We start from the raw sequence: 14,101 nt of genomic DNA on the forward strand, positions 1-14,101 counted from the left end.
CCCGTTCCCATGGGCTCCGCCACTGTGACCGTGGCAGATGTCTGTCTGAGCAGCTGGCCGGAGGTGGGGCCGCAGGGCCGGGGGCTGGGAGCCGGGAGGGGGGACAAGCCAGTCATGGCTGCAGCGGTGGCCTCACGAGCTGCAAACCCTGGTCCCAGGCCAAGGCGCTGAGCCCCTGGACTCGGATGTCAGGTCGGGAGCTGGACGTCCTGGCCCGCGGCCGGCTGATGTCACTCCGGGGCCATGGGATTAGAGGGCCGGGTCACCTGCCGGGCACAGCCCACAGGGTCCTGCCGCCCCAGCGCCGGCTGTCCTGATGTCCAGGGGCTCCCCCTGCGCTCGGGCCTGGGGGCCATGGGAAGACCTGGGTCGGGGATGCGTACAGTGCCAGAAGCCGAGGCTGTTCCGGGCAGGCGTGGCGAGGGCCACAGCGCTCCACTCGCTGCCGAGGGTTATCCACGCAGCCGATTCGGGCAATTCTGTTCATTACCAGCCATGCTCTTACTAATCATCCGTGGTGACTTGACAGTGAATGAGCGCCTTTCACCTGCTTCCCCTCCTCTGACGTCATTTACTTGAGTCGCCAAATATTTAGCATCCTTTAACTTCAGACAGGACCAGGCCCACCTTGTTCTCCCGTGCGGTTGGACTACACCATTAAAATAATTCAGATTATGTATCTGCGCACCACTGCGTGACCAAGAGAGCAGGTCAAAACTCGGTTTTCTCCCAACTGCTGCTTTAGGAAAGACGCTTTCTGTTTAGCTCCTTTCCAAACAATTTGCCAGAGAGACTGTTTCAGTTGGTCCTCTTGGACCGGTCAGTGGAATTTCCTGGCAGATCTTATTGAGAACAGGATGAGAAACAGAAAGCAGAGAGTTGCAGGGCTTCCCTGGTGGCGCAGTGGTTGAGAGTCCGCCTGCCGATGCAGGGGACACGGGTTCGTGCCCCGGTCCGGGAAGATCCCACATGCCGCGGAGCGGCTGGGCCCGTGAGCCATGGCCGCTGAGCCTGTGTGTCCGGAGCCTGTGCTCCGCAACGGGAGAGGCCGCAGCAGTGAGAGGCCCGCGTACCGCAAAAAAAAAAAAAAAAAAAAAAAGAAAAGAAAGAGAGTTGCAGGTATACAGGCAGGCAGTGTGAAAGTGGGAAGCGGGGGTCCCCGGGCTGTGGCAGGGGGAGGGGTGCCTGGCGGGTCTGTAGCTGATGGTGCCAGAGGTCTGCCTGCTCCTGTCCACGGGGGCCTCGAAAGGAAACAGGCAAGGCCGTGGGGGCCCGACAGGCACAGGGGCTGCCCCTTCCCTCTTGGACGCATCAGAAACCTCCCCGTCGAGGCGACCTTGCCTGCGTGCTGGGTGGGCCTCGTCCTGGGGCATGCGACTCCTGTGCTCTGGCCTTGGGGTCTCAGTGACCCCTGACCCCTACAGATACCCACCATATTCGGTGGGCACAGAAGGCAGGTTGTGCTGTCAGCCGATCACACGTAAGACTTGGGATGCAGAGGTGGTGCTCGAGGCTGTTCCCCTCCCCGTGGAGAGAAGAGAAGCCCATTGGGAATCCACTCCCCATGGGCGTCTGGAAGGTCCTCCTGCAGGGGTTTTAGGCCAACTACACGGCTAGAGGGAATCCAGTCCCTCACAGGCTGTCCCTGGTCCTGACACCAGCTCCAAGGTCAGGGCTTCCACAGCTTCCCTCTGGTTTGACGCTCCACACCTGAGCGCATACTTGTGGTTACGGTTTATGGCAGGAGGAGGTGCCTGGGGCAGAGTGGGGAAGGGTCCAAACTTGGGGCTTCGGGTCACCCTCTCCTGTGAAGTCACCCTGGGGCCCCCCCACCAGCCCTGATGCGTGACAGTAGGCCCAGAGAGCGGGCCCTCCCTGCCAGGGAAGCTTGCCGAGCCTTCGGTGTCAGGGTGTGTACTGGGCTGTGTCACACACTGGCCGGGAAGCTGCCCTCCTTCCCCAGCCCCTCCCGGACATCCAGCTCATACCTTTCGTTCCCAGTCCTTCAGGACTCAGGACTGACATGGAATGGCCGTCTGGGGGCCGCAGCTCCTCTCAGGCCGGGCCTTCCAGGGGCTAGAGGTCCCCTCCCTAGAGCCGAGGGCAAAGGCCAGAGCTCTTCTGGGGTAAGGCTAGTTCTCTCTGCCACCTTCTTTCTGGTGCCCTGCTTTCGAAACCCTGAGCGGCCCCCCATCATTCCCCACCCACTGCCCCTCCTGGATCTCCCGTACCCTCTGGAGTGACAGAGCCTTGAGGGCTGGCATCGTTACAGCCCCGTCCTGGGGGTTCAGGGTCAGATCTCCTCTCTTCCATCTGTCCCAAGGTAGGTCCGGCTAAAGTAAGGGGGTGTGGGTTTTACTGTGTTACAAGCATCCCTCTCTCAGGGTGAGGGCCGAGGGGGAAGGAGAGCCCGTTTGCAGCTCCCAGACTCCATCCCCTCCTCCAGCCCTCACGGCTGTGTCCCTCCTGCCTTGTCTGCCTGACCCTGCGCTGCTCAGTCCTGAGCCGGACACAGTCAAACTCCACCCAAGCACCTCCATCAGCAAATGCAGCTTCCCTTAGCAGCTCCCACAGCCGCGAGGAGAGCACAGACCTGCCTTGAGATTTTGTGTCTATCCTGCACGTGCGTCTGAAGCGTCTCCCTCCCCTCAGCGGGTCTGAGCTGTAGCAGCAACAGATGACAGCATTGCTGCAGCAGTGACAGCCGTCCTGTCCTTTCCTGATCCCCCTTCTCCCTTCCTGGCTCATGGCCACATCCATGGGGGGCTCCACGGGTGCCTGGGGAGGCTGGTCTGAGTGCAGCGATTAACCCGTAAGACGTGCTTTAGGTTCACTCAGTGTGATCCTCTGTGGTGATATCACCACCCCCCGGACACATTTGATCCTGATCCAACCAAAGGCTTCATCCCTTCCATCCTGAAGATCAAACTGAATCGAGGCTTTGAATTGCCTCTTCTGTCTTTTATCGGCAGAGCTCAGAACCACTCCTCACTCCTCATAGTGTCGTGTGTGATCAATCAGCCTCACGCACGCAAAAGTGAACCGTGAATCCATCCACCAGCACAAATGCAGGTGCCGACGGACCCCTGCCAGGGTGCCCTGATCTGGCGCTCCTGGGGCAGCTCCGCCCCTGGAAGGGAAGGACGCCCACCCCTTGCTGCAGACCCGCAACCTCTCCTGATTGCATATTTCACGGCTGTGGGCAGTCTACAGCACGGAGGCAGGAAATAATTACGGGGATCCCGTCGCTCCTCTAGGAGCGAGTCTGTCCTAGTGTCGTGATGGGCACATATGAGTGTTACCTCGTTTGTCCCTCAAGGTCTGGATGCTGTTTCATCTCCATTTGCTAAGAGGGGAACGAGCTTGCAGGAGGGCAGTAAGACCACACGGTGGCTGGGTGGCTGGAGATGGGAGTGGAGCCCAGATACGCTCGAATTGAGGGAGCACATTTATTTTTTATTTTACTTTTTTTTTGGCCGCACCATGTAGCATGTGGGATCTTAGATCCCCGACCAGGGATCGAACCTGTGTCCCCTGCGGTGGAAGCTCGGAGCCCTAACCACTGCACAGCCAGGGAAGTCCCGAGGGACCACATTTAGACAGGACTCTATCCCAGCTCAAAGTCAGGCAGGTGCCCTTCCCGCGAGACTTTTCCAGTGCGGCTGGAACACAAAAATCTCATTCATGAAGGGAGCTGAGAATGATCTCAGGAAGCGTAAAGCTGGTGACTGAACTTCCTGGGGGGGTGGAGAGACCAGTGTGGACCGCGTGGTCCCAGCCTTACGAGATGCTTGTGGGAAGGACTTCAGACCCAAGAGAATCGAGGAGAAAGTTCCCCGAGGGTGAGGTGGGGAGGGCACAGCATGGCACCTACCTGGAGTAGATGTGGGTGGACGGGCTGCTGGTGTGGGGTAGGCTGGTTCCTTGGGGCTCTGCTAGGCGTGAGGGTCAACACCGAGGGTCAGGGGTTCCCCTCACCTCCACGCGTTCTCTGAGCTCTGGTCCCCGTGCCAGGCACCGTCGGGGCCAGTAGCACATGGCCTCTGCCTCAGCATCACTGCTTGTCAGGGATGCAGACATCAGGCCAACAAATGCTCTTGACAGACTGTATTTGAGAAGATGCTGGGCTGGGACAGGTGCTCTGACCCCGGGATGAGGGCGGCCCTCCGAGCGCTCACAGGTCGCTTCTGGGCTTCAGGTCGCGAGGAGGACGTGTGGCTGCATGTGGACGCTGCTTACGCGGGCAGCGCCTTCATCTGCCCCGAGTTCCGGCATCTTCTGAATGGAGTGGAGGTGAGTATGCTCTTCCACAAGAGTGTTTTTGAAAGGTATCCTGTGACCAGTGACTTCTCCTTACAAGGATGTGACATTTATAATTTTTACTACTGTGGTTCGTTTCAGCAAATGACTTCCAAACCAGTTTCTGTGATGAGTGGAGGTTACACTTCCCTGGGACAAGGGGTGAGAACCTTCCCGATCATACAGCCTTGTCTTCTCAAAATACACCTGACGTTTACACTATTTCTCCGTCTGCAAATCCTGGGCAGAGCTATTATGATAGGATAGAGTTGAGCTTACAAACGGTGGGAAACTGTTTAGGAAGAAAATAAAACCTGAATGAGTTTCAGATCAAGGGATAATTTTTTAAAAAACCACCTGCAATTCCATGTGATCTGGATCAATAGTCATGTTCTGATCACGCAACAGAGCATGCTGTTCACTTTCACTGAGATGGAAAAAACAGCCACCAGTGCGCTGAAATGTCCTGAGCACTTTCAGAATTTGGAAAACACGGCCTGTGACGCCAGCTAAAGCACCTGCTGCTTTAGAGAAACAGCCACCAAAACAACTGACAGATGCTCTGCTTCTGCAGGGTGCAGAGTTAACACTAAGTGATGAGTTGTTTCAGGCTGGAGCCGGGTTTCACTGTCGGCAGCTCACGGGGCAGGAAGTTCCTCCTTGCCAGGGACTCAGATGTACATGCCATGAAGGGTCCAGGGTGGCAGACTTTGCCAGTGAGCGGGGGAAGAGGATAATAAATCAGAGGAGGCCAGGAATGGCTTCATACTCAGAGGCAGGGCTTTCTCGAGACCTTGACCTCACGAGGTGCAAGGTGTTGGGCCTTGGACAGCCTGTTTGCATCCTGGCTTTGCCCTAGGACCAGCCATGTCCCCTCGGGCAGCCTGGTATCCTCTCCCCACCTCACAAGATGGATTTCGTAATCATGCCTCCTTTGAGGGGTTGTTTTAAGGATCAGAGAAGTTAACCATATTTCAAGGGCTGAGAAGCAGCGTCTGAATACAGCAAGCTATGCATGCATTCCACACCACTATCATTTTTCACCACGGCCTGGAGAGACCATCACTCCAAACCTCCCTCTGTTCTCTTGCCTGCCGCCGATCGATTTTCTAGTGACTAATTTGGATTCTCATAACACCATAATACCAGCAAAGTGGGTGTCAGAGGCATAGAATACAAAATTCCCCTCTTTGGGATGAATAATGCCTTTATCACTAATGAATGAAGGCGCATTCTGGTTTATAGCTCCCTCACATCCATCCATTTATTCACTCGTTCATTCAATAATTACTTATTGATCACTGAATGTGTGCGAGGGCTTAGATGAACCCTCGGTGGGTAAATAGAGCTTCCAGAGACCTCTGGAAATATTGGGAAGGGGTGTAGTACGTGAGAACTTCTGGTAACGGGAAGCTCACACTGGCCTCTATAGTTCACGGCTGGTAGCTAGTTAGGTGGGTGTTTGGTGCTAGGAAGTGAAGAATAAATCTCTGTACCACGTAAATACCTTTTGTTGTGGTCCTGTGGTCTTGTGTGTGACGATACACATCACTGGGAATGTCTGTCCCTATGGTCTCCAGGGACCAAGGGCAAAGTATTCATCTGTGATGTATGTGCCCTTCCCAAGGCCTGGTCTTTTCTAACTCTGAGTATCAGATGTGGAATCTCACGATCTGTCCCCCTTACACTCTTCTCTTCCCCATGAACCCACAGCTCGAGGTTTCACTTTCATGGGGGTGTCCAATTGTCAGACCACCCCTGTGGTGGGGCTGCAGTGAGATCCTATCAGCAGCAGACAGGATTTCATACCCAACAATGAGTCATTGCCATCTGTCCTCCTGTGGCCACTGGTCCCTGGGCTGGGAGGGCCTGCTGGTCAGCTCGCAGATAAGGGGTGCAATATCCTGTCTGGCCCGGCCCTTCCCTGCAGATAAGAACCTTCCTCTCCATCAGCCGGAAGAAAATGTAGCAGTGGGTAATGAAAGACGTTTACACAGATCAGCCCCCAGGAGGGAACTAATAAAATGCCTAGCAAACAAAGCCCCTTCTTTCACCTTCTGTTTCCCCGTTATCAACAAATGAAACTTGTCATTTCCTGTCTCTTTCTCAATATTGCTTTTATTAGAACCTCGAGGGAAATGAATCTGCTCCCCCAGAGCGGGCAGACAGGTGAGGTTGCCGTGACCACGCATCTCCCTGTCGGCCCCTCCTGGCTACCTCCCTCCCTTCCCTCGTTGGGATGGAGAAGAGGTGTCCCACAGCCTTGGGGAGACTTCGAAGCTTCCCCCACTACGAGGTTCCTCCCAGCTGGGGCCTTGCCATGGCCGCTGCCATCATTCTGCTTCAATTATAGATGCAGCCATGTGGCCTCCAGGTGGACCCAGGTCCTGTTCATCGGCCAGAGGATATGCCAAGAACCGGCGCTCTGATAATCTTAAGAGCTCGCCACTTGTGATGGCTCAGTGGAAACGCAGACTGCCCTCCTTGGCCGGTCTCGGTGGTTGAAATCTCTCATTTTTCTACTTGAAAATGGGATGACACTTGAACTGGAACCTAGAGCCAGCTGTTGGCAGTTGTTACCACTGGCATCCAGGAAGGGACCCTGTTACTGTTATGAGTACAGTGAATGTGGATGGTGTCTTTAGAAATAAAGGAGAAAACATTTAGATAAACGGGAACCGTTGCTGATCTGTTACATCAATGTGGGTAAAAGAACCAAACCCATTAAATGAAAAAAATGGGCTGAGCGTGATTACTGTAGATTAGCTATGAAATTTTCACTTTCCCATTGCTGCTCATGATACCTACATTCTGAGGACTTTGCTAGTTCATAAAGCTGAGGAAACTTATGCATAAAGTATTTCCCAGGCCAGATCGGTCCAGTTGCCTGACATGGCACCTGTGAATTAAAATTTTGATTATTCCGAATTGTCCAGTAGTTTGAAATGTGGATAAATGTTATGTGACTTCAGACTGCAAATTTGAAAGCATGCAACATAAGCCATGAATTACATCTCATTTTATGTGGGAAAGTAGAACTATGAATCTCCCCAATTAAAAATGAATTGGGACTCACAGTTTCAAAGCAGGCGAGCCCCCCCAGATATGAACTGTGTCTGTGTTGCTGCCAGGGTGGTTCTCCTCACGATGATAGAAACTTCCCATGACCTTTGTCAGGGTCAGGCTCCGATTATGCTTTGAAATTCTGCATATTTTCAATTATCCAGGGTCCTCGAAATGCATCCCTTGATCCAAATGTGATAGCCCTACACCAAATTAGGATTAACACATACATAATAAGAAGGCTCTAGATACTATCTCATTCCAATCCCTCACTTATAAATTCCTGTAGAAAAGGCTGCTGCCATATCAGTAGACAAAGGATGGTGTAGCCATCAAGCCATCACATGACAGCCGCCCTGAAAGTGAGCCCTGAGGGAACTCACGATGGGAAAGCACAGGACACTGGTCCCAGGTAGCCGAGGTGCCCATCAAAGGGATGATTTCAGTGAGTCCAGACTCTTGCATCTTCCCATAGATGCATAGAAAAGAGCTAAATTCCTTAACTTGAGATGTCTGGTTTTCTTTAATTAACAGTAATCTTTTGATGTTCCCACTACCTGGTCTTTGTTGCAAAAACCCCTCTAGATCCTGGCTCCCCCCTCGCCTCTTCAGAGCAGTCCCTTAGAGCTACCTGAGATGCTGTCTTCTGGGCTTGAAGTTCTCGGAAAGTCCGCCCAAAAAAGCATAACTCAACTTTTAGGTTGTGCATTTTTTTCAGTCGGCAACCTGGTACCCTTCACGTCCAGCGGACCTCAGCGTCGCTCTGGTTCTGTGGGTGTCTCTCTGCAGGGCACACCCTCCCCTGAGGTACATCCCAGCCCGGCTCAGCCAGTCCCTTCCCTCCGCCTCTGAGCGGGAAGCCAGCTTGAGGGCTACCTGGCGGTCGTTTTCATATGGCCCAGGGACTGTTCTCTTGCCAGGTCTCCCCGCTTAACCAGAGCTGCAGGAGGTCAGTAGCCATTTTCTCATCACGTGGTTCCCTGGGCCAGCGACCTGGCTGGCTTTACAACCACGGAGCAGCGACAGTCTCAGTGTTTGCACTGGACGGTTTCTGCGTCACCCTCGGGAGCTGCACTGAAGAGTTTGTGGCTCTGATTGCACGCCTTCCCCACGAAGCAGAACTCCCATCCAGGCCACATGGACAGGCGGTTGTGCCCGGAAGCCAACCCCGATTCTCTGGCTCCAAAGCTCTCTTCCTCCCCTTGCGCTTCAGCCCAGAATCAGATCTACATTAGCTTCACGTTTCACGAGACAGGATTTGAAAATGAAAGAAAAGAGGCTCAGGTAGGAGCGGTGGCTGCCCAGAACTTCCCGAGTGCCCTCGAGCCCCAAACCCCACGGTTCAGCTGCTTCCCTTCTCCTCTGTCTGGTCATGTTGGTTTTCATTTGAGACTGCAAACTGTTCATTACTGTATACGAGGTCTTGTTTTATAGCTAAACATTAACAACTGTTTTCTTTTTGTTGTTATTATTCCTTGGCAGTATGCAGATTCATTTAACTTTAATCCCCACAAATGGCTTTTGGTGAATTTTGACTGTTCTGCCATGTGGTAAGTTGCCCTGTTCATTAGATGTCAATTACCCTGCAATTACACTGCTCCTTAGAATAGTTTATATGAAAGAAACCTGGCAGGTGAGGTGCGATTGCTGGCGAAGCACATACATCACTTACTGCTTGCCTGCATTTCTGAGCCATGGGTGGAATGCTTGCTAAATCTTACCCTGTTGTATGCTGTTATCTAGAACATATTGACACAAGAAAAGAGGATAACAGAGAAAATCTCTGGTCTAATCTATCTAGCATTAATAAAAAACAGTGCTTAGTAACCTTAGCACATATTTCTAAATCATTTGCTTCTATGTTTTTATTCGTAAATGTTTAATAAATCTAAGTCTATATGCCTAAAAGCGTTTGCTAAGGAAAAATAAAAGCAATTCTGTTTTCTAATCAGTTCCCTGAAAATTCTTACCGGCAGTACCAGCATCACATTGGTTATCTCTAGAGCAAGAAAAAGGAATTCCAAACTTCCAAAATGAAAGTGGCTGGTATTTCACTACATTGATAATATTTAAAGAAATCATGATGACTGGGAGTGGAAAGGGATTTTACTAGAAACTAGTTCTTCTGAGTTTTTTAGAGTAAGAAGGTGGTTAATGAATCTTGAGATCAGGAGGCCTTGCATGAATTTTGTGCAAAATTGTTCACTGTGTAATTAAGTGAATGGTTTTCCACCTTAGAAAGGTGAGGAAACCAGCTCTCACGTAATCCGGCTAAAGTCAGTTTACCAAATAATCAGTTTCCCTTGAACTCTGTCTAAAGATAAACTACATGTTCAGTGCTTCACTTCTGTTTAAATCAAATTCTCTTTTTTGTCAGTCTTTGACCCAAACTCTGGTACATGATTTTAAAACCCATTCGTATTTGGGCTACAGTTTTTCTGAAATGTTAATAAGAACCGATAAAAGCTACAGCTTTTATGAATGTTAGTATTCTTGTGGTTGTGTTTGTCTATTTTACCTGGATTGGAACACTTTAAGGCTAGTTTATGCAGCGTGTCAAAACTCCCTTTTTTCAAACTTTAATTCGGGTTGAGATGTAATTCTGTTTTGCTGGGGTGCTGGGTCGGGTGCAAACACTGTCCGAGGGAGCTGACGGGTGGATTGTGGGTCCAGAGCACCCAGCTGGCATGGGGCCGGCAGGGGTCCCCGAGGCCTCTGTTCTGTGAGGGGGGGTGCTGGCCTCAGAGCAAGTTAACTGGCAGCTAAGGGGTCCTTAGCTAAGGCATTTGGCAGAGAAAAGCCATAGAGCCAGCCTGGACAGACCAGCTGACAGCTGATGGGGGATGGAGCGAGGTGACCCCAGAGGGGCTTGTGGTGTTCCACATCACATCACAAGCTGTGATGTTCCATTCATTTCCTGGGTAAAGTAATAGCACAAATAGATGTGCAAGGAGCCCCCGTCCGTGCAGGCTGCCGTCATCACACGCAATTTAACCGAAGTCACTGCCCCCCCAGGCAGCCTTGCAAAGAGGCTGCCCCCTCTTCCAGACGGGGAGACTGCAGCTGTCAGGGCCCACTGATGTATGAGCCAAAAGCTGAGATGTGATAAGGATGAATACAATAAATGTAGCATCTGCCTTTGCATCCAGAAAGCCAGGGAGCAAGTTAAGGATGAGAGAAAACGTGCTTTATCTGTGGCCTTTCCCAGAGCCTGGTGTGACGGCCGAGGCTGCTGGAAGATGCGGCCTGAGCTGGGGGCTGTGTGTGTTAATCTGTCGCAGACGGGTCCCTTCTGGCATCTTCTGTTCAGGACCAGCCCGTAGAGGGAGATATGGCAGAGGGGAGGTGATGTATGGGAGGAGACGGGAAATGTAGGGATGAGGCCACGTCGTTTGGAGATGGAAAACGGACCTGAGCGTTATGAGCCTGTAGGAGAAACTTACACATGAGCCACGAGACACAAGAGCAGCCTCCAGTATTTGAAATTTTGCCAAAGAGAAGGGTGATTAGTTATCCCCTCGGAGTGGGGAATTGAGGGGTGGGGGCCTCCCACCTGCCTGTGGGTTTGAAAGGCTAAATAAAGAGAGTAAAAATTTAAATTATAATAGAGGATGTGCCTTCTCTCTCCTGAGCTATTGAGGTCCTGGCCAGAGCGGTTGTCAAGGGTTTTGAGGTGATTTCACACATCTGGGAGATATGGTAATGATGATATGAATATTGATTGATGGAATTTGATCTTGAAGGATTCGTGTTTTAACATAAAAATTACCCATGTCTACTATTTCGGGCGCTGTGTTTATATTACCTTGCTAGGGCTGCTGTAACAGAGTACCACATACTGGGCGGCTTAAAAAACTGAAATCTAATTCTGGAGGCTAGGAGCCCGAGACCAAGGTGTCTGCAGGGCTGGTTCCTCCTGAGGCCTCTCTCCTCAGCGTGTAGACAGCCTTCTTCTCCCTGGGTTTTCATATGGTTGTCCCTCTGTGCATGTCTGTGTCCAAATTTCCTCTTCTTAGAAAGACACCAGTCATATGGGATCAGGGCCCAGACATATGACCACATTTTAATTGAATTACCTCTTTGAAGACCCTGTCTCCAAATGCAGTCACTTTCTAAGGTACCAGGGGTTAGAACTTCAATGTATAAATTTGGGGGATGGTGACACACTTCAGCCCAGAACAGTGCTCATAAGAAATTACTAGTTAAAGCCAGAAGGCTAAAATGTAGGGAATTAACCCAGGTCAGCTTACTTTAAACCCTAGAATCTTAATTATGCCATCTACTACTTTCTGATTTTTTGATTCTTATCAAACGCAGGTTTTCCTTTGACCCCACTGAGCCAAGCACCCCTTCCCTGCAAAGAAGTTCTCTCTCCTTGCCCACAGGGGCGTGTCGAGCACTTCCCAGCTTGCGGGGTGCTCAGCACAAGGTCCTTCACACACCCGCCCAGACCCCCACCCCAGGGGTTGCCCTGGGTGACGCTAGTGAAGCAGCATCTGCAACTGGGGGCAGCCCCGTCCAAACCAAGACCTACAAGGAGAAGGGAAGGTCAGGATTTAGTTGGAAAGCATTTTGTTTTGAGCGCTGTGGACTGAAACCAGAGCACTATCATTCCTGGACTCGAGGAGTCTCAGCCATGGGATAGAGCTTTCAGTAAATAAAATACAACCAAAGGAAACTGAGAACCTAAATGAAATCAAGTCTAGTCCAGTGCAAACCGAGATCCATGGGGTGAGGAGGTGCAGGGCAGGGAAGGGCTTGGGAAGACAGAGGGGAGCAGTTCAGGGGAGAAGCGTGGGGAGCTGGGGGTAGAGGGGGGTGTGCGGGCGAGACCCCGTGATCGGCCCCTTTGTTCATTGCCCAGAAGCCTGTCTGGTGAAGTGGCGTCTGACAGAGGGCACGTGAGGAGGGTCCAGACAATGCGGGTGTGGGGGTGTGGGGCAGCAGCCAGTGCAAAGGCCCTGAGGCGCACGTGTGCACGACAGCAAACTCAGAAGAGGTGACAGCTACTGAAGATGGTTTCCTGTGGTCCATGTAGGTTTAAATTCCTTTTAAATAAGCTGCCCATATTTAAAAGTTGGTGTTTTTACATAAATGTGCAATTTTCCAATGTCTCATCCATTACTGAGCGCCTTTAAAGCATCATTTCTGCCCATCTGGGATCCTGGGGCATCCTTCCCACCTGGCACAGCCCCGTGGCCAGCCTGGCCCTGTGCACCTGTGAGCACTAGCCTCCTCGAGCATGCACACGTGAAAGATTATAGTTGCTCTCCAGATACTTCTGGTTTGAAGCAATGATGTACCAAGTTAAATCACAGCACCAGATTCTATGAAGAAGTGAGATGTAAACCTAAGTCCTTGGGCTGTGTGAAGAGAATTCCCCCTGCCCTTGCTGGAATGGGCAAAGCAAATGCACCTAAACCCTCATCCAGGGGTGCCTGATTCTTCGGTTTACAGCAGTAATGATGCTTCGAGTACAAATGTTACGCTCAAGCTACTACCTGCTAGTAGGTGGCCTTTTACTTTCTCATACACCACCTCCCCTAATCCTGTTGCAGTCTTACTGGTATAGGAATTATCGTCCCTCATCCAGATGAGGCACCTGGAGTTCTGAGATGTGCATGGGTTTGCTAATGGCACGCAGCCATCCATGCTAGAGCCATGTGTCTGATGCAATAGGGGTGAAGGTTCAAAAACTGTAACTGAGTAAAAAGAGTCAGATACAGAATTATGTATCTCCCGGGATGCAAATGAAGACAAGCACACAAAGCAATACCCATTTCACAAACACACAGGTAGACAGAAGGATGCACAGAGAACACGCTGGAATTGTCCCGGATGGATACAGAGCAATTGGAGAGCGAGAGCTGTCTTTAGTGTGAGTGAGGCAAAACTGGGCCCTGATTCTAGGTCCACTTTCATTCAGTCTGACTCTGATTCCGCTTTCCCTCTGAATACTGAAAATAATCCTGGATTTTAGCCCTGGCCCATGCAGCCTAAAGTCCAAAGGAGAGTGAACGGACCACAGCGTTCCTCTGCTGGGTCAAGGCAGCTACCCCTTTGCCTACCCGAGCTGCGGGTCCACTGATCAAGCTGGGCCCAGGTTGGGGGCCCCTGCGTGTTTGCAGAGGAGGTGAGCGAGCCTTGCGGCCTGGTGACAGAGAGCAGGGAGAGAAGGATGGCTAAGTGTCTGCTCAGAGGCTTTTCTGCCCTGTTGTGAAAATCCAGGGGATCACATACATATATTTTGCTATTCTAAGAGGTTATTGCAGCAAAAAATGAGGTGTCCTAACACAGTAGAACACAAACAGTCCTAAGTTGTAATTTTTTTTTTTTGCGGTACACGGGCCTCTCACTGTTGTGGCCTCTCCCGTTGCGGAGCACAGGCTCTGGACGCGCAGGCCCAGCCGCTCCGTGGCATGTGGGATCTTCTCGGACCGGGGCACGAACCCGCGTCCCCTGCGTCGGCAGGCAGACTCTCAACCGCTGTGCCACCAGGGAAGCCCTAGGTTGTGAATCTTTTATAAATGTGTTTAAAGGTTTTGCTAATACAACAAACAAGGTGTAAATGGATTTTTTTTTTTTTTTTGCTCTCACTGGCTTTTTTGTATTCCTCAAAATCATAAGGGTCTGTCTTTTGTTTAATGAAATTTTATCAATGGTTAGTCCATAATTTAAACTCAATTTGTTGGTTATATTCTCTACATATTAAAATGGACAAGATAATAGAAGTTTTAAA

The 14,101-nt window shown here is 51.2% G+C and overlaps 1 protein-coding gene across 1 annotated transcript in view; it reads left to right on the plus strand.

Annotated features, from left to right (window-relative positions):
- DDC (dopa decarboxylase) overlaps positions 1 to 14,101 on the plus strand; it is a 56,514-nt gene that overhangs the window by 27,095 nt on the left and 15,318 nt on the right. Inside the window, exons 7-8 of the mRNA XM_060157519.1 lie at positions 4,199 to 4,293; positions 8,845 to 8,912. Coding sequence (XP_060013502.1) covers positions 4,199 to 4,293; positions 8,845 to 8,912 — 163 coding nt within the window. The remainder of the gene's footprint in view (positions 1 to 4,198; positions 4,294 to 8,844; positions 8,913 to 14,101) is intronic.

The sequence above is a fragment of the Lagenorhynchus albirostris genome, chromosome 8 (assembly GCF_949774975.1).
Source record: "Lagenorhynchus albirostris chromosome 8, mLagAlb1.1, whole genome shotgun sequence".
Lineage (NCBI taxonomy): Eukaryota > Metazoa > Chordata > Mammalia > Artiodactyla > Delphinidae > Lagenorhynchus > Lagenorhynchus albirostris.